Source organism: Schistocerca nitens, chromosome 6 (genome assembly GCF_023898315.1).
Source record: "Schistocerca nitens isolate TAMUIC-IGC-003100 chromosome 6, iqSchNite1.1, whole genome shotgun sequence".
NCBI classification, from domain to species: domain Eukaryota; kingdom Metazoa; phylum Arthropoda; class Insecta; order Orthoptera; family Acrididae; genus Schistocerca; species Schistocerca nitens.
In genome coordinates, this window is record NC_064619.1 from 550,636,467 (window position 1) to 550,659,941 (window position 23,475).

The 23,475-nt window shown below is 43.5% G+C and overlaps 2 protein-coding genes across 3 annotated transcripts in view; one reads left to right on the plus strand and one right to left on the minus strand.

Moving 5' to 3' along the window:
* LOC126262510 (lachesin-like) overlaps window positions 1-23,475 on the minus strand; it is a 971,377-nt gene that overhangs the window by 765,869 nt on the left and 182,033 nt on the right. The gene's annotated exons all lie outside the window — the stretch shown is intronic.
* On the plus strand, window positions 15,262-22,716 carry LOC126262512 (trypsin delta-like). Its single transcript, XM_049959184.1, has 2 exons — window positions 15,262-15,719; window positions 22,258-22,716. The coding sequence occupies exons 1-2, from the start codon at window positions 15,360-15,362 to the stop codon at window positions 22,651-22,653; spliced, it is 756 nt and encodes a 251-aa protein (XP_049815141.1). The 5' UTR covers window positions 15,262-15,359; the 3' UTR covers window positions 22,654-22,716.

Below are 23,475 nucleotides of genomic sequence, written 5' to 3' on the forward strand. Positions count from 1 at the left end.
CTAAGTAGTTCCTCGGCTAGTTGCGACCTCTAGTGAAGCTGTTCTGCAGGCTACGCGAACGGGTAGCGATCCTTTGCGGCTGTTGGCAAGACCTGGTGTTGTGGCCGCCGGTAGGTATTTGTTGTTTCAACACAGACGACGTAGGTTTTACTGGTGAATATACACCCTGTGATGTAGGCATCCCGTGATGGCTGGACGTAATGTGAGATGCCGATGCAGTAGACGCTACGATGTCCGAAGTGTGCGGCCACAGCATTAACCATGGTTTCTTTGTTGTTACCTTCTTTGTAACTACGGTCTTCTTTCCGAATTCTGTGACTGACCTTTTTAGAGAGGTCCATTGCTCTTCAACTGAACTGCCTACTGAGCTATACCTCATGACAATGTTTACAGCAGCAGAGAATTTCAAGTGTCTCTTCATTCATTAGTACCTCTGTATCTCAACGTTCTGACTCATCCCAAAGACATTTCAGATGACTCAGATCGGGAATTTGCAGGCCAACCCATTAGACGAATGTTACTGATAACAAATCATTGCCTCACAAATTCTGCTGTGCGAAAGCCTACATTGTCATGCTGTTAGAATCATCGCCTTCGAACTCTATTGTACTCAGTAGACAATGCTTTAAAACAGGTTCATATGCTTAGCGTTTCCTTAAGCGCCATAAGCGGAAAACAACCAAACAACGACAAACAGAAACGTACTCTACTAGTACCTCCTCTGAACGTCACTATTGTGACTAAATCATACGTTTCCAGTAATGGATTGGTCCAGTGGCGACGCTCTTTAAATAAGCTCAAACATCGCTTGGCACTGTTTTCTGTCTTCAGGTAAGGTTTGCCCCCCTCCCCAACTGCAACTTTCAGTTAAATACCATTTTACGTAAGCAAAAATGATTCAGTGATGATCTCTTGGCAAGAGATTCCGGACTAGTCTCCTGTCCGGGTTGTGGGACGGAACTGTCAAGAAGGGGTGGGAGGGGGTGGGGTGACTATAAGAAAGAGGCTGAATAACTAACGAAAGGATAATGTTCTACAAGATGGAGCATGGAATGTCATGAATTTGACCGCAGTAGAGAGGTAGAAGATCTGAAAAGGGAAACGCTAAGGTTCACTCTAGATATAGCGAGCATCAGTGAAATGAAAGAAGACAAATACTTCTGATCAGGTAAGTGTAGGATAACATCAGCAGGAGCAGGACGTGGTATAAGCGGAGAAGGATTCGTTATAAATATGAAGGGATGGCAAAGAGTGAGTTAATCTTAACAGCTCAGTGATAGTGTTGTTCTCATCAGAACCGAAAGCAAACCAACAGCGACAAAAATAGTTCAGTTACAAATGCCGACGTCGCAAGCAGAAGATGAAGAGACAGAGGGAGTATATGACGTTGTTGAACTGGTAATCCTATACGTAAATGAAGATGAAAATCTAATAGTCATAAGAGATTGGAATGCGGTTGTAGGTTATGAGAGAATATGGGTTTTGATAGAAGGAAGGAGAGAGGAGAGAATAATAGATTCTGCAATAAATTTCTCTTCAAGAATCACAAGAGGAGGAGATATCCTTGTAAAAGGGTGGGAGAGAAGAGAAGATTTCAGATAGTTTACACGATGGCCAGACAGAGAATCTGAAATCAGACATTGTATTGTAAGGCGTACCTAGGAGCGGGTATAGATTCAGATCGCAATTTAGTGATGATGAGGAGTAAGACACTAGTCAGGAAGAATCAATGCGAGAAAAGTGGGAAACAGAGATACTAACGAACGAAGAGATACCCTTGAAGATCTCTGGGGCTGTAGATATTGCGAAAATGAATAACTCAGTAGGCAGTTCGGTTGAAGAGGAATGGACGTCTCTTAAAAAGGGCCATCACAGAAGTTGGGAACAAAAACATAGGTACAAAGAACGTAACAACGAACAAACCGTTGGTGACAGAAGAAATCCTCCAGATGATCACCGAAAGAAGCAAGAACAAAAATGTCCAAGAAAATTCAGGAATAAAGAAATAGAAGTGACGTAGGAATGAAGTAAACAGGAGGTTCTGGGAACTAAGACAACATGGGTACATGAAAAACGCCAAGAAATCGGAAAATAAATGATTTTCGGAAAAACTGACTCAGCATATAGAAAGGTCAAAACATTCGGTGAAATTAAAGCAATGGTGGTGACATTGAGAGTGCAATGTAGAGTGCACTGTTAAATGCAGAAGAGAGAGCTGTAACAGTACATCGAAGTCTTTATGTGGGGGAAGACTTAACTGATGACGTGATAGAACAAGAAAGAGCAGTCGACAGGAAAGAGATAAGGATCTCGTATTACAAAAAGAAATGAGGAGAGCTTTGGAAGTCTTAAGGTCAAATACGGCAGAAGGGATAGATAGCATTCCACCGGAATTTCTAAAATTATTCACGTTGGTGTGCAGGATGTATGAGACTTGCGATATACCAACAGACTTTCGGAAAAAAACGTTATCCACGCAATTCCGAAGACAGGAAGTCCCAACAAGTGCGAGACCTGCCGCACAATCAGCGTAACAACTCATGCATGCTAGCTGCTGACAAGAATAACCCACAGAAGAATGGAAGAGAGAAATCGAGGATCTGTTACACGACGTTCCGCCTGAGGAAAGGTAAAGTCACATTAGAGGCAGCCTAGACGTTGTGGTTGATAATGGAAGCGAGACCAAAGAAGAATCTAGATTCATTCCCAAAATGTGTTGAGGTAGAGAAAACCTTCGACAATGTGAAATAGTGAAAGATGTTCGAAGTTTTAAGAAAGACAGGAGTAAACTGTAGGGAAAGACGGCTAATATACTATGCGTAGAAAAACCAAGAGGGGAAAATAACATTGGAAGACTGAGAAAGAAGTGCTCAACAGAAAAAGTATGTAAGACAAGGATGTTGTCTATCGTTCCCTGCTGTTATATGTATACATCGTAGAAGCAATGATTAAAATAAAAGAAACATTCAAGAGTAGGATTAAAATTCAAGGTGCAAGGATATCAATGATACTATTCGAGGACGACATTTTTATCGTCAATGAATGTGAAGAGAAACTACAGGATCTGTTGAATGGAATGAACAGTCTACAGAGTACACGATGTGGAATTAAGCAAATCGAACGAAGAAGAAAATAATAATAACTAGCAGAAATGAGAACAGTCGGAAACTTAATATCAGGTTTGGGTATCACGAAGTAGACTTTGTTGAGGAATTCTGCTCCCAGGACAGAAAATAATCTATGATGTACGGAGCAAGGAAGACATAAAAAGTATATTAACTACGACTAAGAGGGCATTCCTGGCGAAGAGAAGACTACTGGTATGAAACATTAGCCTTACTTGAGGAAGAAATTTCTGAGACCATAGGTTCGGAGCACAGTACTGTATGATAGTGAAACATGGGCTGAGGGAGAGAACTGAAGCGTTGGAGATGTGGTGCGTACAAGTTGATGTAGTGCGTAGAAGAAAAAAAATATTCTGGTAGCTTGGTCCCCGTCTCTTAGCATTCAGGTGTGTTCAAAAGAGGAGTAGGAAACCGGGCCGACGAGGTCAAGCGGCTGAGCTACTGGCCTCCCCTCATACAGATAATTCACGCGCCAATACATTACGAGGCAGTAGCAGGAAAACAAACCCTCAAATAGTCCTAATGTATTTTTGAACTGCGTTTTCAAAATCATAAAGGAACATCGAATTTATAAATTCCTTTCCCCGTTTAAGCTTTCATCATTCATTCAACGCGTTGGAAGCTACAAGTGGAATACCAAACGTATTTCATTAACGCTTTAAACCTGTTGATTCTTTGTTCGATACTTCAATACGGTAGCCAGCCCAGTTTCGCCAGAAGGTATTTTCGTTTCTTGGCCTACGTTAATACTTACGAAACCATCACGCAGTGTATAGTGAAGAGTAATAGCTACTAATGTTATTTACCACACATTACCGATTCAGTTTGTAAATTATTTATCTGAAACGCTTGTATGCTTATGCAAGACCTTCAATCTCCCATTTTCAGGAATATGATCCTCGTGTATTAAATGCGTGAGGTAGAGATGGAGCTAGTGCGCCCTAAAATGTAAGTCGAGGAACGTTTTCTTAATTGTAAATTACCATTCCTGACGGTGTAGCTGTTATCACGTAGTTTCTACATTGAAAATTATTTTAGAAGTGTCTCCCATGCCCTGTCGGTGGTAAATCCAACGTGAAATGTGTGGTTCTTCTTTGCATTATCTTACTTACTGAGTAATTCACAGTTCATAAGGCTGCCATAGATACATTACTGAATCTATGTCTTTCCCAGAGGAATTAAATTTATTAAAAAAAGAAAAAAGAGCAGCTAAGCACTCTACAAGATTTGTGTGCTCATTTATGTCCCTTGGAGTGGTTGTACGGAGTTAAGAGAAGAAATTAATTTATTAATGAAACTTTACACATAAAATACTACGTGTTTTGTCTTTTTAAGTAAACTACACTCAAATGTATTAAAAGTCTGCCAAAGCAAGAGATATTACTTTCTTGCAAATTAAGCAGAACTCCATAACAACAATCATGATGCAGTCTATAGTCTTTATCATGGACACTGGATTCGTAGCAACAGCAATAGATTTCAGATAGTTTAATTAAGCAAGAATCAAAAACAAAGTAAAATGTTTGAGGCTTTAACCAACATAACAAACAATTGTGTTATTAATCTTCAAAAAAGGAAAGAAATGTGGATCTCTAAACAACAAGATGAGTCTTAACACGTAAAAATGGTGCCACCTCTTACCAGGTAGCAATGATGCCATCCAGGTAATTACGTGTGTGTTACACAGTTAGCAGTGTCTAACACAGGAAAATGATGAATGAATACAACTTTGGTTACATACTGAATGAAAGCTTTATGTGATGTGGCACTCATCTTCTGCACTTATAATAAAACTCTCGTCTTGGCTGCAAATATTTATTTTATGAGGGTTGTCCAGAAAGTATGTTGCGATCGGTCACGAAATGGAAACCACTGAGTAAAGTCGGGTAAAGCTTTGCACGCACGAGTTGGGCGGCCTCTCTAGTATGCCCGTCGATCGTGTCGTGTGGTGTCGCTCTTTTCAGTTTTGAGTGAACAATGAGCACCTAAAGATGCATAGGGAATAGCGTCTCCAGCCAAGTATGAGGGCCTGGTTAGACATTTCGCCTGTCTCATGCAGCCCACATAACACAACTGTTCCTTCTTCATGCCAATTCTCGACCGCACACTGCAGGGGCAATGAAGAAGCTCCTGCAGCGTTTCCGATGAGAAGTATTTGATCACCCATAACACAGTCCGTAATTGGCTCCTCCTGAGTCTCATCTCTGGCCACAAGAACCGCTTGCTATGAAGACAAATTTTTTCCACAGACAACGAGCTGTAGACCAGTGCAGATAGCTGGTCGAAAGCACAGGCGGCAGCTTTCTATGACGGGGACATTGAAAAGCTGATGCAACACTGCGACAAAACTCGAAGTTGGAGCGGTAACTGTATAGAGAAGTAGGTGGAATGTGTACCTAACTGTTGCAAATAAAACGTTTCTGGTTTTCACTGTGGTTTCCATTTCGCAACCGATCGGAACTTACTTTCTGGACAAGCCTCGTATTTCTTTCATCCTTTTGTGTTTCGGCATTATGCCATTTTCAAAGGAATAAACTCCTGTGACGTCCGGCTTCATCGTAGTAAGCTTAAATTAGCACTTGTGTTTAATACAATGAACTTAGACACGGTGCTTTGTATAAGAAAAATTTTATTGTTTTGAAAATGGCGTAATGCCGAAAAGTGTAAGGCTGAAATAAATAAAATAAATATTTTTGGTCAAGAAGAGAGTTTTGTTATACAGGGTAGGGCAAGTAAATGTAGCCCAGAGAATTGAGTTCTATGGTACAAAGAAAGAAAGCAGAGGAAAGGAAATACAGTATTAAGCTGATTATAACAGATGTTGAAAGAGCACACCACTCATCTCCATGCACTTTTTGACCCTGGTCAGCGAGCTGCTGAAGGAGTATCGAAGCTGAACTGCTGCATTTACTGCTATCTTATTCGAACTGTTCTGCTGCAGTTCTTGAAGACTGTGAGGGTTGTTGCGATACACCTTAGATTTGAGGGCACCCCACACAAAGTAATTGCAAACTGACAGATCAGGTGATTTGGGTGGCCAGCTGTTCTGCTGACAACTTTGTCAGATGTGAAGATTGTGTAAATGTCCTCCAAGGAACCGGTGTGGATCACGTGATGGGCATACATATTCTCTCGTCCGGGCCACTTTTATTGGCCCCAATCTGTATCAACTACTGTTATTTAGCCAAGGGCTGTAGTATGGGTAATTTAGAATTGCCGTCCAGAGTGGCCGAGCAGTTCTAGGCGCTACAGTCTGGAACCGCGCGACCGGCACGGTCGCAGGTTCGAATCCTGCCTCGGGCATGGATGTGTGTGATGTCTTTAGGTTAGTTAGGGTTAAGTAGTTCTAAGTTCTAGGACTGATGACCTCAGCAGTTAAGTCCCATAGAGCACAGAGCCATTTGAGATATTAATTTAGAATTAAGCAGAGTTATATTCAGCAAATATAGTTGCTTTCTTTGTAAATAAGTTCTATTTGCAATATGATTTAGTAGATGGTACTTCAGTCCATTATGAAGAAGCCTTAAAATTCGAAGGCACTCTCGAGAGATAACAACGAACAATTCTCTGTTACTCATTCAATCGATTATTGTATGTGTAACTAAATTTGCAGGAAATAACACAAATATTTAGTGCACTAGTAATTAAAGAACAGATGGTGAAATGACATTTATTTGAAAAGGTTTGAAAAAGAAAGCAATTTAATATAATGAATCATGACTGCATTTCCAGTTATCATGAAAGAGCAGTTACCACAAGGGTGCACCTCCGTATATGTTAACCTTTCAGTTTTGGTAGTCCTTCCCTCACAGCTGGGAAACAGAGAGCGTTACTCTGCACAAGGGGAATGCTGGTCACTCATTACAGACCACATCCCTAACAGGCAGCACTTTCCCAATGAACGACCGTCACTTGTAATTGGAAGACACATAGAACGGCGCGGAATGAATGCTGTGTCATTGAGGCTGAAGGCTTGTTTTTGTCCTTGTGCGGTGAAATAAATTCTAATCAACGTCAAACTTTTCATGAAGCAATCAGACACAGTTACATCGACCGCCGACGTATATTTAAGAGGTAATAGGCACACTGTGTTATGGCGTTTTGCAAACGCAGTGGATGTTATTGATCGAGCTGTAAATCAATTGTGGTTTCAAGACCGGTTCCATCGAAGGCCACTGAGATGTGGCCAGCACAAAGAAGTGTGTAGTGGTAAAAACACCTATTTAGTTTACAACGTATTGATGTGCTGTGTGTCAAGGAACCTTTTTTTCCTTTTCTCCTCTATTCCTTCGGTAAAGAGTTGATTAATGTGAACAGATTATAAATCTTATTCAATTTATCATCTGTCCTGCCTACACAAACCATTTCTTTTAGTAGGAAAGCAACTCAGTACAGACCTGTCTTCACTGTTAAGCACCCGCTACGCCTTAACGCCCTATATGGCTTATCCAATATCTAGGAAGAGAGCATTCGCGACGGAACTGGCTCTGACACCTTCACCATAGTTTAGCGGGAGCTAGAAAATCGTTACCACATGTCCATTGTGACTAAAGGTGAATTTTATGTAAGTTAGATCTTGTGTCAAGTAGCATTTCCTCTTGAGAGCACTAGTGCTGTCGATAGGAAGATTATCACGGACGGCAGAGATAAAATATACAGCCCACTTGAGATCGGGGTCCAGAAATCCCAAACAGATAAAACCACAGTAAATACCACATCTGAACAGCAGAGAGACTAGAAGGTTCACCGGCAGCCCTAACCGATACCGTAGTTTGTGAATCGGATGAGAGCACTCTCAGCAGAAGAAACGTAGGATAGTTCTGTCAGAAGCGGATCACAATTATTTTACACCATTGTTAACAGAAGTAACATTTTTTAACAGATAGTAACCTGTTGTTGACAGAATCGATTACAACACTTCTGAAATACATGAATGAATGAATGTCGTGTGACTAGGGCCTCCCGTCGGGTAGACCGTTCGTCGGATGCAAGTCTTTTGATTTGACGCCGCTTCGGCGAGTTGCTCGTCGATGGGGATGGAATGATGACGATTAGGACAACACAACACCCAGTCCCTGAACGGAGAAAATCTCCGTCCCAGCCGGGAATCGAACCCGGGCTCTTAGGATTGACATTCTGTCACGCTGACCACTCAGCTACCGGGGGCGGACTTCTGAAATACATTACCTGATCACAAAAATTAAGCAATCAGAAGACGTGTTCGTACGTGAATGTATGTTTCTACGCATACGCGCCATCGGATGGTTTATGGACGATTAAGAGTCGCAATTTTGTGACTGGCAGAACGACCAACAGAGTGCATCAGTGTTGTTCATGCTTGGGAACATGTAGATGGGAACATGAGCGCCAGCAGACTCGTTGACAAGTTTCCGGTCGACCACGCGTCACCACCACAAGCTAGGATTACCATATTGAGCACTAAGCACATTGTAAGCCACATCTGCACCTGCCAACCGACGATAACTGACTCCCTGAAACATTCTGCGTTCTGCTTCTGGACTAGGGAATTATCTCTCTTGCGTAGACCGCCGTTAACACCACAACAGCAATGGCTCTGTTTGGAGTGTTGACGTGACCTGAAAGCATCGTCTACTAATGAATGGCACTGTACTACGTTCAACGATGAATCGTGGTTCTCTACTACCCTACATGACCATCGTTGGAGAGTACGGGGCGAGTCGGCCGTAGTGGCTGAGCGGTTCTAGGTTCTTGAGTCTGGAACCGCGCGACCGCTACGGTCGCACGTTCGAATCCTGCCTCGGGCATGGACATGTGTGATGTCCTTAGGTCAGTTATGTTTAAGTAGTTCTAAGTTCTAGAGGACTGATGACCTCAGATGTTAAGTCCCATAGTGCTCAGAGCCATTTGAACCAATTAGTACGGGGCGACCGGGGGGAGGGGGGGGGGGGAGGTGAGGGGGCAAGAAGTGGCATAAGTCGCATTCTTATTCTGCCTTGGAAAGCCAGAGTGGCATAACTGTGTGGTGAGGTACCAAGTATAGCATCAGGTCACGGGTGGTACTAATTGACGAAACTCCGACGTCACGAAGATAAGTCAGGGACATCCTGGGTTGTCAAGTGTTAACTCTCATGGCTCTATTTTCCAACAGGACAATGCTCCTGCATTCGTTGCATTTTTCTCTATGAATTGTCTACTTGATGTTGAGGGACTCTCGTGGCCAGCATGACCTCTAGCTCTGTTCCTGACAGAACAAGTGTGGGACCAGGTCGGACATCAACCCCGTCCAAGTAACCCGCAGCTCGTGCTCTAGTGGCTAGCGTTGCTGCCTCTGGATCACGGGGTCCCAGGTTTGATTCCCCGCCGCGATGGGAATTTTCTCTGCCCAGGGACTAGATGTTTTTGTTGTACTCATCATCATCGTCATCATCATCATTCGTGACAGTGGCTACATTGGATTGTGTAAAAAAAATTGGACTGTGTAAAAATTGGGACTATGTGCGGGCGCTGATGACCGCACAATTGTGAGCCCAACAAACCATACATCTTCATCATCATCATTACCATCATAACTCCGTGCTAGTGCCAGTAATGAGGATATCAAGGTCCTGTTACCAGAATTGAGTGCAAGCTTGCCTCACAAGAGGATACGACTGTCTTATGACACCCTTCCCAAGCAAAATAGTGCATACAATGTGGCCAAAGGATATGCAACGTCATAATGGTAAGTGGGCTCATACTGTCAAGTTCCCTGTAAATCTCACCCAATTTTGTTGTCACTGAAACAACATAACACGCGTTCTCAGCAGGTTATGTTTCTCACGCTTCCACACGAACTTTCTGTTTGTTCATGCAGTGTATTTTATCGCAATATATGTTAATATTTCAGAATGTGAGTTTCTTTAAGAGCTTTCTACTCTCAATAGGCGTAATTTAGTACGTGGGAATAACAGTTCAGGAACCTGTACAGAAAATTGGAATAGAGGTCATCATGAACATCATTTCTGCCATTTTTATTGATTTTATTGATTTTAATTCCTTTGTTATTGTCCATGACTCGGAACCATATGTAAGAATAGGTACAGCCATACCTTTGCAGAAATTTATTTGTGTTTCCTTCGTTGTTTTTCTTCCCAAAATTCTTCCATCTTTTCCGCAGAGAGTTCGAAAATCCTTAGTGTTCCTCTCAGTGTCTTCGTCAAAGTTAAAGCTACGAGGGGCGTTCAGTAAGTAATGCAACACACTTTTTTCTGGAAGCATGTATTTTTCAACATAATCTCCGTACAATGCGACAGCCTTACGCCACCTTACTGGGGAGGGCCTGTATGCCTGCATGGTACCACTCTACTGATCAACGGCGGAAAAAAGATCTTGCTGCATCTGTTACCTCCCCATCGTCCACGTGCTGCTTCCTGCGGAGTGCATCCTTCGTTGGGTCAAACAGGTGGAAATCGGAAGGTGCGAATCGGGGCTGTAGGTAAGATGAGGAAGAGCAGTCCATTGAAGTTTTGTGAGCTGCTCTCAGGTGTGTCAGCAGTCAACAGGTACGTCCAGTCTTGCAGAGAGGTGATTGTGATGCGTCGATATCCCCCAAAAGAGTGCGTCTGCGCGTTTTAACATCGCAGTAGTCGCAGCTGTGTGCGGTCGGCCGGCGCGCGGGAGATTTGCGCGAGGTTGTTGCGATGATGACAAACGCCTCGCCCACCGACTCATCGTGCTTTTGTTCACTACCAGGTTTCTGTAGACATTCAGCAAGCGCCTATGCCATACTCTGGATTTCCGCCAAAAGAAACTCAATGACACCTCTCTGCTTCGAACGCACCTCTGTTACAAATGCCATTCTCAAGGCTACATATAGCGCCACCACTCATCAAAAATAAATGAAACTATAGGGGCTGAAGCGGGAATATTCCACGATATCCCACAGGAAATTTGGCGTTTTTTCAACCAAAATTGACCGAGAGGAATAGTGTCGCGTTAGTTATTGAATGCCCTTTGTAGCATCACGTCCTAGAAAACATAGTTCAGACATTTGTTCTAAAATTTTCTCATATATTATTATTGTCGATCTGACTGGATTGTTTTCTGAGAAAGCCATTATCTTTGTTATATTTGCAGATATAGTTAAACTGTAGTATACTGTGCTTAGCCTCAATGTGAACACTGCTATTTGTAAATTATCTTCTGTTTTTTGTATAATTATCTACTAACCAGCCTGTAATAATTTAACGGTAAGCTAGATCCTATTTTAATTCGTAACTGTATTTCATGTTTCCAGTTCGTAGCTAGGTCGTCAGTATATAAAGTAAATAACGTGGGCGGTACACTACACCGTTGTCGAACACATAGGACCTGCCTTTGTGACCGAGCGGCTCTAGGCGCTTCAGTCCGGAACCGCGCTGCTGCTACGGTGGCAGTTTCGAATACTGCCTCGGGCATGGTTGTGTGTGATGTCAGGTTAGTTAGGTTTAAGTAGTTCTAAGTCCAGGGGACTGATGACCTCAGATGTTAAGGCCCATTGTGCTTGGAGCCATCAAACACATTGGTTTATTACAATTTAATCCAATGTTTCTGAACATGAACTTATAGCTTCTTTCGTATTTACGCATAGACTCTTTATGGTATCAATAAGGTGTTTACAAAAACCTTTCATATCTAAGATTTTCTACGAAAGGGGCTTTTTACATCATCAAAAAGTATCTCGCAGTCGAAAACGCTAAAAGTGATTCTATGCCAAATTCGTGACGATTGCCAATAATCTGTCTTATTATAAATATATTATCATCCAACAGTTAAAGACCTCATATTGAACAACAAAGTGCCAATGATCTGAATGAGGGTCATCCATGAAACCTATTACTTCTTCATGTTAGCATAGGGTTGTGAAACATGGACCATGAGAAGTACAGACATCACAAGAATTCAAGAAGGCGAGATGATGTTTGTTCGTAGCGTGGCAGGAAGGACATGGAGGGACAGAATGCGGAATGAGAAAATCGGAAAACAAGTTGAGAATACTCGACAAAATATCATCGCATCCACTGAGATGTTACGGAGATGTACGACACATTGATGCTAACAGAGCAACCTATACTAACGCATGATTTAAAACTCAGAGAGAGAAGACCAAGAGGACAACCGAGGTACAAAGATATACAGAGGACATACTAGGAACAGCGTGAGACAGGGAGGTAAGTTTAAGGACCATAACTGCGGGAGAGGCCTTGGTTCAAATGGCTCTGAGCACTATGGGACTTAACTTCTGAGGACATCAGTCCCCTAGAACTTAGAACTACTTAAACCTAACTAACCTAAGGACATCACACACATCCATGCCCGAGGCAGGATTCGAACCTGCGACCGTAGCGGTCTCTTGGTTCCAGACTGTGGCGCCTAGAACCGTTCGGCTACTCCGGCCGGCAGGGAGAGGCCTTGTTCACCGCCCCATAGAATAGGATGGAACGACGTGAGAGGTGATCGTATGAGGACGATGTTAATCGTAAATTCGTACAGAAAGCGTTACATTCTTTACGTGCGCATGTACGAAGTCTCCTTGGTGTAATCTTTCAGTATGATAACTCAAGATCGGGCTTTGTCTATGCTCTATTGAAGTACGGCTATACAGAGGGTGCTCGATAGCTCCCATGGCCAGCACGCTCTGCAAATCTCTGGTAATGGGCTGCCGATAGTCTGGCAGGCCGCTACACACCAGTACTAGTCTGCGGGTGAAGTGGCGTGGAATGATACACCCGTATCTATCGTACAATCTTTGTTCCCACTAATGTCCAACAGGATTACAGCCTGTGTACTAAAATCCTCCGAATCGCATATAAACGTATACAGGGTGGTCCATTGATCGTGACCGGGCCAAATATCTCACGAAATAAGCGTCAAACTAAAAAACTACAAAGAACGAAACTTGTCTAGCTTGAAGGGGAAAACCAGATGGCGCTATGGTTGGCCCGCTAGATGGCGCTACCATAGGTCAAACGGATATCAACTGCGTTTTTTAAAAATAGGAACCCCCATTTTTTATTACATATTCTTGTAGTACGTAAAGAAATATGAATGTTTTAGTTGGACAACTTTTTTGCTTTGTGATACATGGCGCTGTAATAGCCACAAACATATGGCTCACAATTTTAGACGAACAGGTGGTAACAGGTAGGTTTCTTAAATTAAAATACATAACATAGGTACGTTTGAACGTTTTATTTCGGTTGCTCCAATGCGATACATGTACCTTTGTGAACTTACCATTTCTGAGAACGGATGCTGTTACAGCTTTCCGGCTGGTGTGGCCGAGCGGTTCTAGTCGCTTCAGTCTGGAACCGCGCGTCCGCTACGGTCGCAGGTTCGAATCCTGCCTCGGGCATGGATGTGTGTGGTGTCCTTAGGTTAGTTAGATTTAAGTAGTTCTAAGTTCTAGGGGACTGATGACCTCAGATGTTAAGTCCCATAGTGCTCAGAGCCATTTGAACAATTTTTTTGTTACAGTTTGATTGCCTGTAAATACCACATTAATGCAATAAATCCTCAAAATGATGTCAATCAACCTCAATGCATTTGGCAATACGTGTAACGATATTCCTCTCAACAGCGAGTAGTTTGCCTTCCGTAATGTTTGCACATGCACTGAAAATGCGCTGACGCATGATGTCAGACGTTGTCGGTGGATCACGATAGCAAATATCCTTCAACTTTCCCCACAGAAAGAAATCCGGTGACGACAGATCCGGTGAACGTGCGGGTCATAGTATGGTACTTCGACGACCAATCCACCTGTCGTGAAATATGCTATTCAATACCGCTTCAACCTTACGCGAGCTATGTGCCGGACATCCATCATGTTGGAAGTACATCGCCATTCTGTCACGCATTGAAACATCTTGTAGTAACATCGGTAGAACATTACGTAGGAAATCAGCATACGTTGCACTATTTACATTGCCATCAATAAAATGGGGGCCAATTATCCTTCCTCTCATAATGGCGCACCATACATTAACCCACCAAGGTCGCTGATATTCCACTTGTTGCAGCTATCGTTTATTTTCCGTTTCCCAATAGTGCATATTATGCCGGTTTACGTTACCGCTGATGGTGAATGACGCTTCGTCACTAAATAGAACACATACAAAAAATCTGTCATCGTCCCGTAATTACTCTTGTGCCCAGTGGCAGAACTGTACACGACGTTCAAAGTCGTCGCCCTGCAATTCCTGGCGCATAGAAATATGGTACGGGTGCAATCGATGTTGATGTAGCATTCTCAACACCGACGTTTTTGAGATTCCCGATTCTCACGCAATTTGTCTGCTACTGATGTGCGAATTAGCCGCGACAGCAGCTACAACACCTACTTGGGCATCATCATTTGTTGCAGGTCGCGGTTGACGTTTCACATGTGGCTGAACACTTCCTGTTTCCTTAAATATCGTAACTATCCGGCGACCGGTCGGCCAGGATACCGAGAAGCACACACAGCACACGCCCGTTGGGCATTTTCATCACAATAGCCATACATTAACACGATATGGACCTTTTCCGCAATTGGTAAACGGTCCATTTTAACACGGGTAATGTATCACGAAGCGAATACCGTCCGCACTGGCGCAATGTTAAGTTATACCACGTACTTATACGTTTGTTACTATTACAGCGCCATCAATCACAAAGTGAAAAAAGTGGTCCTACTGAAACACTCATATTACTTTACGTACTATAAGTTTATGTATTAAAAAGGGGGGGGGTTCCCATTTAAAAAAACGCATTTGATATCCGTTTGACCTATGGCAGCGCCGTCCAGTGGGCCAACCATAGCGCCATCTGGTTTACCCCTTCAAGCTAGACAAGATTCGTTCTTAGTAGTTTTTTCGTTTGATGTTTATTTCGTGAGATATTTGGCCCGGTCACTATCAATGGACCACCCTGTATATGCACAATAAGTGAAACTTCGTTATTTGCCAGCCTTCCTGATGTCGCAGCTTTTACGGCCAGCTCGGTTTTTATCATCATCCTTCAAGTGTTTCCGCTGATAATCGGCAACGGTGCTTCAGTCAGCTCAGTGATAGCAGTGGAGGTCGTAGTTGCCGCAAGGTCAAAATTTTTTCTCAAAAACATCCACTTCACTGTGAGACTCTCAAACCAGGTGCAAACAAACGTGAATCAGTAAGAATACATTTCGAAACTCAGTCTCCTCGACAGCGGTATATAGAGCTCGCTGCGCTGCCTTGTGGCCCACACACTGTGGAGATGCTGCGCGCCGCGGTGCTAGCTTGCCTGCTGTGTTGCGGCCTCGCCGCTACCTTGCGGGGGCCCCGCCCCAGAGGGAGCGGCCGCATCGTCGGCGGCAGCCCGGCCGACATCTCGGACTACCCGTGGCAGCTGTCGCTGGAGTACAGCGGCTCGCACGTCTGCGGGGCCTCCGTCATCAGCTCCACGTGGGCCATGACGGCGGCGCACTGCCTCTACTACTACGAAGCCACCGCCATCACCGCACGCGCCGGCACTTCCACTCGTGGCAGTGGCGGTACTTTGCACCCCGTGTCTACCGGCTTCACCCACGAAAGCTATGACAATGTCTATAAAGACTACGACATCGCCCTGCTCCAGGTATGCTATAAATCTGGAAAATCCTGTAGAACCAACTACTTTAATAAACTGAAAGACGAGTATTTAATTTACGTTTTTAATGTTTTAGTAACTATATCAGCACATTTTTAAAAAGCTCTGTGCTGAGGAGTGGCAATGTACTGCTGGCAGAAATAGTATCAAAGGAAATGTAATTGGTGGCCGTGTCATATTTTACAGTGCATGACTCGCTGATTTTATTTAGTCACCAGGATAAGATGTCCACATACACGCTATACAGGCTGTTACGAAAAGGTACGGCCAAACTTTCAGGAAACATTCCTCACACACAAAGAAAGAAAATATGTTATGTGGACATGTGTCCGGAAACGCTTACTTTCCATGTTAGAGCTCATTATATTACTTCTCTTCAAATCACATTAATCATGGAATGGAAACACACAGCAACAGAACGTACCAGCGTGACTTCAAACACTTTGTTACAGGAAATGTTCAAAATGTCCTCCGTTAGCGAGGATACATGCATCCACCCTCCGTCGCATGGAATCCCTGATGCGCTGATGCAGCCCTGGAGAATGGCGTATTGTATCACAGCCGTCCACAATACGAGCACGAAGAGTCACTACATTTGGTACCGGGGTTGCGTGGAAAAGAGCTTTGAAATGCCCCCATAAATGAAAGTCAAGAGAGTTGAGGTCAGGAGAGCGTGGAGGCCATGGAATTGGTCCGCCTCTAGCAATCCATCGGTCACCGAATCTGTTGTTGAGAAGCGTACGAACACTTCGACTGAAATGTGCAGGAGCTCCATCGTGCATGAACCACATGTTGTGTCGTACCTGTAAAGGCACATGTTCTAGCAGCACAGGTAGAGTATCCCGTATGAAATCATGATAACGTGCTCCATTGAGCGTAGGTGGAAGAACATGGGGCCCAATCAAGACATCACCAACAATGCCTGCCCAAACGTTCACAGAAAATCTGTGTTGATGAAGTGATTGCACAATTGCGTGCGGATTCTTGTCAGCCCATACATGTTGATTGTGAAAATTTACAATTTGATCACGTTGGAATGAAGCCTCATCCGTAAAGAGAACATTGGCACTGAAATGAGGATTGACACATTGTTGGATGAACCATTCGCAGAAGTGTACCCGTGGAGGCCAATCAGCTGCTGATAGTGCCTGCACACGCTGTACATGGTACGGAAACAACTGGTTCTCCCGTAGCACTCTCCATACTGACGAAACTAAAATGAGCTCTAACACGGAAATTAAGCGTTTCCGGACACATGTCCACATGACATCTTTTCTTTACTTGTGTGTGAGGAATGTTTCCTGAACGTTTGGCCGTACCTTTTTGTAACACCTTGTATTTTTTAGAAAACACCGATTCCAGCTCAGTCGTAGAGGCTTTTATGTTCTAACTTCATTTAAATTCTGGTGTGTTATTATTCTTGTGTGGTAGGAGGTACATCTGGGAATCAGAACGCGCCCCGAGGTAGCCATAGTTCTTAATAAAGTACACATTTTAAGTAACACCCTGGTAGAAATTACGTCTTTTTCTATGTGAAATTTGTATTCCTTTTCACCTTCAGTTTCTATTGCTTGAGTGTAGCTGCTGACTTCATTTAAATTCTGGTGTGTTATTATTCTGGTGTGTTAGTATGTACATCTGGGAATCAGAACACGCTCCGAGCTAGCCATAGTTCTTATCTTCCTTTGATTTCCGCAATTTGTTTCATTTGATATACCATTAACTCACGGAGTGAATGAAACCTAGCTCTGTTGGTACTACATTCAGACATATATGAGAGGAATGCAGTGAAGACTGCTTTTATTTGAATTATGTTTTGTTGTCCCTTTTAAGGTATTAGCCACCCTCTTCAATAAACGTTGTGATCAGATAAGGCGAAAAGGGACAACCCTCTCTGATGCCTTTCATAATTTTAGCTGTTCTTTCACTTCTGTTACTTTGAGTTTTCAGATTAACCCTCTGTCATGACAGTCACTTCTCACTCTCCACACAGACTTAAACTTCCCAGTTCCGCACGCAAATCAATAAAAACGACAAAAGTCGTCCTGTTCAGTTTCTGTCTTCTCTCGAGGATCTTCAGCAATGCTAATATTGCTTCCCTAGTACCTGCTAAAAGAAAACTGACCTTTGCTTCAGTAAGATTTTATCTTACTTTGAGTACTGTAATTTGTTTCATTTGATAATACCTTTAACTCACGGAGTGAGTGAAACCTAACTCTGTTTGGTACTACATTCAGCCATATTCGATTCTTTTAGCAATGCAGCTATTTAATTCTAACTGAAATCCTCCGGCTGTTTCTCGTATCATCCGGTAACTGTCCTGAATTAGGAAGTCTACTACTGTCTACCAGAATTTTTTTAATAATTGGACTCAGATTTAATCAGTCCCAACTGGTTTTCTGTCGCTCATTTCCTTCGTTCCTGTAAGTCAACGATTACAAATAGGTCTATGATGCAGAATAGGTGTGAGATAGGTAGTAAAAGACAGGACCTAAAAACCACAAAATGCAATGTTTCGCTGGCATGTGACGTAACAGTGATGACAGGAACAATGAAGCGCTCTTGTCGATAGCACTGAGCTGGCTGCACGGTGATAGCTAGTGTGACGTGGACAGGAGTCGGTATGTATACACGCCAAGGTGGAAGTTCAACCGGATCACGTCATGTCGTCCCTGTGGAAGTTCATGTTTCACTCCATAATTTCCGTAGTGACACCAAGTCTTTCATGTGTACTAAGGATTGTTAAGGTTAAAGTGTTAACAGAAAAGCCAGAAAATGTGGTGTAGCAACCTTAATTGTTGTACCACTATTCGTGTACGAAGAACCTACCATTTCACAGGTTACATTCTGTAAATATTCTATTCGTACGTCAGTCTTACCTTCACCTTGAAACGTCCCCTTTAGAACAATTATACATGACTGTGCTTATCCTGACACACAATGTTTTTTGCGCAACGCTATCTGACTTTCAAAAATCCCTACAAAAGAATGGCCCTGACTAACATTAACCTATACGTTTCACAAATCACTTACCTCACAAAAATCTTGGTTACTCGAACTACTGCAATACAGAAAGCGCCACTACTACCAGCTAAATAAAAGATTCAAACTACGGGAGGCACTAACTACTGATAGGCATAGTTAGCAAATGAAAGATTTTGGTAGAGAACAAACAATATATTTACCTTAATAGTCATCAAAAGTCATAATATATATAGGAGTTCATAACATCCATTCTTACAAATTTCCAAACTCCGCCATCTCTCTCCCCACATCCACCACATCCACCTGCTGGCGGCTCACCTCCAACTGCGCAACGCTACGCGCTGTTAACATCCAGCTGCCCAACACTACAATGGCGAGTATTACAACAATGCGAACCAGCCACAGACTGCACACAGCACAGCCAGTGATTTTCATACAGAGCGCTACGTAACGTTGCCAATAAGAAAACAAAACAGCCTACTTACATAGCCCCCATGCTCCCCACAAAAAATTTTACAAATTGTTTTGGGCACTGGCCAATAATGATTTGATAAAGTTTTTCATAATTACAATAACAAAGATATCAAATGCACACACTTATTGATACAATGTTGGTCAGAAGCTAAAATTTTCTCACAGTCCATAAAGACAGTCCTGATCATTCATCATAATAGTAATTACAGTTTTTTTTTCACAAAGTCTCATTAGTAAAAGAAATTGCACACAGAAGTAGTGGATTTCCATGCAGTCTTGTAGAAGTAGTGTTGTCCTTCCAACGGAGAGACAGTGCTGACTCTTGACATGCAGACAGGTAATGGGCCACAACAGAGCAAGCCCACAGCAGAGTCAGTCGAAGTTTGGAAGAAGAAGGTAAATACATTGTTTGTTCTCTATCAAAATCTTTCATTTGCTAACTATGCCTATCAGTAGTTAGTGCCTTCCGTAGTTTGAATCTTTTATTTAGCTGCTAGTAGTGGCGCTCGCTGTATTGCAGTAGTTCGTATAACCAAGATTTTTGTGAGGTAAGCGATTTGTGAAACGTATCGGTTAATGTTAGTCAGGGCCATTCTTTTGTAGGGATTTTTGAATGTCAGATAGCGTTGCGCAAAAAACATTGTGTGTCAGGATAAGCACAGTCATGTGTAATTGTTCTAAAGGGGACGTTTCAACCTCTTTTCTTGTTTATGACAATGACGTTTGTCTCCTTGGCATTTATTGTTATAGTTTTGTTACCTCTTTATTTAAGATCGTAAGTATTTAATTCCTTCTCTGAGTCGGCAACTATTGCAGTCATCAGCAAATCTGTTGCGATGAATATGTGTATAATTATTTATTATTTCAGTCACGTTTCCTTTCATAGCTATTACTGCATCGTCAATGATCATGTTAAAATTTGAATAATGTGTTAGAGAGCATCACTGCCTCATTGACATTCTGTCGTTTGCTTGATTCTTGCTTAATACAGTATCTGGCCAAAGCTAGGGCAAGGCACTGTGACACTAATCGGTTGTCCTATTTGAGCAGTCCTGGTAGTAATGGGTTTCTGGCGCCCCTCATTCAAACCGGCGGCGATTTTACTCACAAGGTATTCGTCAAGTCACCTGACTCTGCCGAAGCGACGTCACGCCCGTTCGTCAAACACTTATGGTGATCCGGTGCGGTGGCTTACGCAAGTGCAACATTGTCTCTGCAGTGTTGACGATCCACCAAAGTCAGTTTTGAGCACGGGAAGCAGAATTTTTGTGTTATCTCAGGTATGCTATGAGGCATGTGTCCTCCATCGTTTAACACTGCAGATCAAAGGCGGTTAGGTCGTCAGTTGATGCCGCGTCCACAACACAACTTCTATATTTCGTCGCCACACGAGACATATTTATTAAGACGGACATATGTCCCACTTAGCACATACAGGTCTTGTTGTTCTCTTTGTAGAATGAGATATACAGAACTGTGACAGAATCAGCCAGCAAAGTATACAGTCTTGCAGTTCGTTGGTCCATGTTACTTGGCGCACTCAAAAAATCGAAGCATCTCTCTCCTGGACGAAACGTGTGGGGTGCTGCATTGCCCTGCTGGAATTGCCCATGTTCGTCGGAATGCACAATTGACATGAATTGCTGCAAGTGATCAGTCAGGATGCTTATTTACGTGTCACTTGTCAGAGTCGTATCTAGACGTATCAGGGGTCCCAGATCACTTCAACAGCACACGCCCCACACCGTTACAGAGATCCCACCAGCTTGAACATTTCTCTGCTGACATGCACGGTCCAAGGATTCATTTGTTTTTCCCCATACCCGTACACATCCATCCGCTAGAGGCAATTTGAAACGAGACTTCTCCGTCCAGGAAACTTGTTTCCAGCCGTCAAGAGTCTAATGTCTATGCTGACGGGCCCAGGAGAGGCGTAAAGCTTTGTGTCGTGCTGTCATCGAGGGTTCACGAGTGGGCCTTCGCCTCCTAAAGCTTATATCGATGATGTTCCCTTGAATGATTCGCACGCGGACACTTCTTGATGGCCCAGCATTGAAATCTGCAGCAATTTGCGGAGGGGTTTTACTTCTGTCACACTGAATGATTCTCTTCAGCCGTCGTTGGTCCCGTTCTTGCAGGATCTTTTTTTGGCCGCAGAATGTCGGAGATTTGAAGTTTTACCGAATTTCTGATATTCCCGGTCCTCTCGTGAAATGGTCGTATGGAAAACCCCACTTCATCGCTACCTTGGAGATGCTGTGTCTCATTCCTCGTGCGTCGACTATAATACCACTGAAATTACAATGAAATGAACACCCTTAGCTGCTTACAGGCGCTGACATACGTCAACGGAGACAGATGAAAACGTGTGCCTCGACCGGGACTCGAACCCGGGATCTCCTGCTTACATGGCAGACGCTCTATCCATCTGAGCCACCGAGCTCACAGAGGATAGCGCGACTGCAGGGATTTATCTCTGGCACGCCTCCCGCGAAACCCACATTCTCAACGTATTGTCCCGCACTACATTCGTAGTGCCCCCGCCCATTACACTCATTACTCGCGGCGCGTTGCCGATTCCGGTAAGAGTTCGGGCACTGTTTGTGCATTCGCACAAAAGAAGAAGATGGTCAAATGGCCGGTGAGCCTTAACTATGTACATTTACTGAGATGGTATCTGTTCTTTCAGACATGTCCGAAAGAACAGATACCATCTTAGTAAATGTATATAATACTACGCTGAAACTCACTTAAATCTTGATAACCTGCTATTGTAGCAGCAGTAACCGATCTAAGAACTGCGCCAGACACTTGCTGTCTTATATAAGCGTTGCTGAGCGCTGCGTCGTATTCGGCCTTTTTACATGTCTCTGCGATTTGAATACGAATGCCTATGCCAGCTTTTTTGGTGGTTTCTTTTGCATTCACTCGTGTCATGCGAAGCATCTTCAAAGAAAAAGCTCTGTCCGTTACTTTTGTCCTCTCAGTCCATACTGAATAATTGATGAATTCTGTTATTCATAAGTTTTTTGGCAGGTCACTTGATATGAGGTTCTCTGTATGAAAGGTGTCTACGGCCTTCACGTTCGGCACCAACGTCCAGCCAGTGGACCTGCCGCCCGCGGGCAGCGATCCCGAGAAGGGAACCCCGGTGGTGGCGACGGGCTGGGGCATGGAGAAGCACAACGGCGAGCTGAGCACGCAGCTGCAGCAGGTCGAAAGCTTCATCATCTCGCGCGAGGTGTGCGACAGCGTCTACGACTTCTGGCCGGTCAACGAGCGCATGATCTGCGCCGGCGACCACGGCATCGTCTGCGACGGCGACTCCGGGGGCGCCCTGGTCAGCGGCACTACCCAGCTGGGCATCGTCTCCTGGGGGCTCGTCTTCTGCCAGGTCACGCCCGCCGTCTTCACCAACGTGGGCAACCTGCGCTCTTGGATCTCTGAGAACGCGGGGGTTTAACTGCGTACCGGGCGCCATTGTACACACCAGTTTATGAATAAATGTAAAATTATTGTTTCGTAATCATTGATCCAGTTGCTGTGCCTTTAAGTTCAAAATTTTAGGGACGGTAGAGGACTCAACTAAATACTCTGAGATGCGGTAACACGAAGGTGGACAAACTGATCCTAGTATTATATCCGTAGTGCATACCTCTGCACGGGTTTTATCTGAAGGAGGCAACCGACGATGCTTTCAGCCACATTGGAATATCATGAATTTTATTTTCCACTAAAAAACAGCAGTGATTTTAACTAGGGAGCTCTGTACCTTTACATATTTTATTTGGTAACGTTGGGAGCCCAGTGTGTGACATCATACCTCCTTCCTGAGTGTTCATGAACGACCATTAAATTTCTTGAACAGTTTCCGATTGATATTAATTAGTGCCATGATCAGTCATAGAAATATATACTTACGCTATTTCATTTACGTCACTCCCGTACTTCAGATATTTTTCCCACACTTTTATTCAACTTTTTAAGACACACGGTGATTACATCATTTTGGGTTTCATTTCAAATGTTCAAATGTGTGTGGAATCTTATAGGACTTGACTGCTAAGGTCATCAGTCCCTAAGCTTACACACTACTTAACCTAAATTATCCTAAGGACAAACACACACACCCATGCCCGAGGGAGGACTCGAACCTCCGCCGTGACCAGCCGCACAGCCCATGACTGCAGCGCCGCAGACCGCTCGGCTAATCCCGCGCGGCTTGGTTTTATTTCTTTTTGTAGGTGTGTTTGTATGTGTGTGTGTATTTTTGTGGTTGTGTATG

What these genes read in the sequence shown, in the direction of transcription:
- LOC126262512 (XM_049959184.1), top strand. Translation starts at nt 15,360, where the DNA reads ATGCTGCGCGCCGCGGTGCTAGCTTGCCTGCTGTGTTGCGGCCTCGCC. An exon ending in ACGACATCGCCCTGCTCCAG is followed by an intron (nt 15,720 to 22,257) that starts GTATGCTATAAA and finishes TCTGTATGAAAG; the next exon opens with GTGTCTACGGCCTTCACGTT.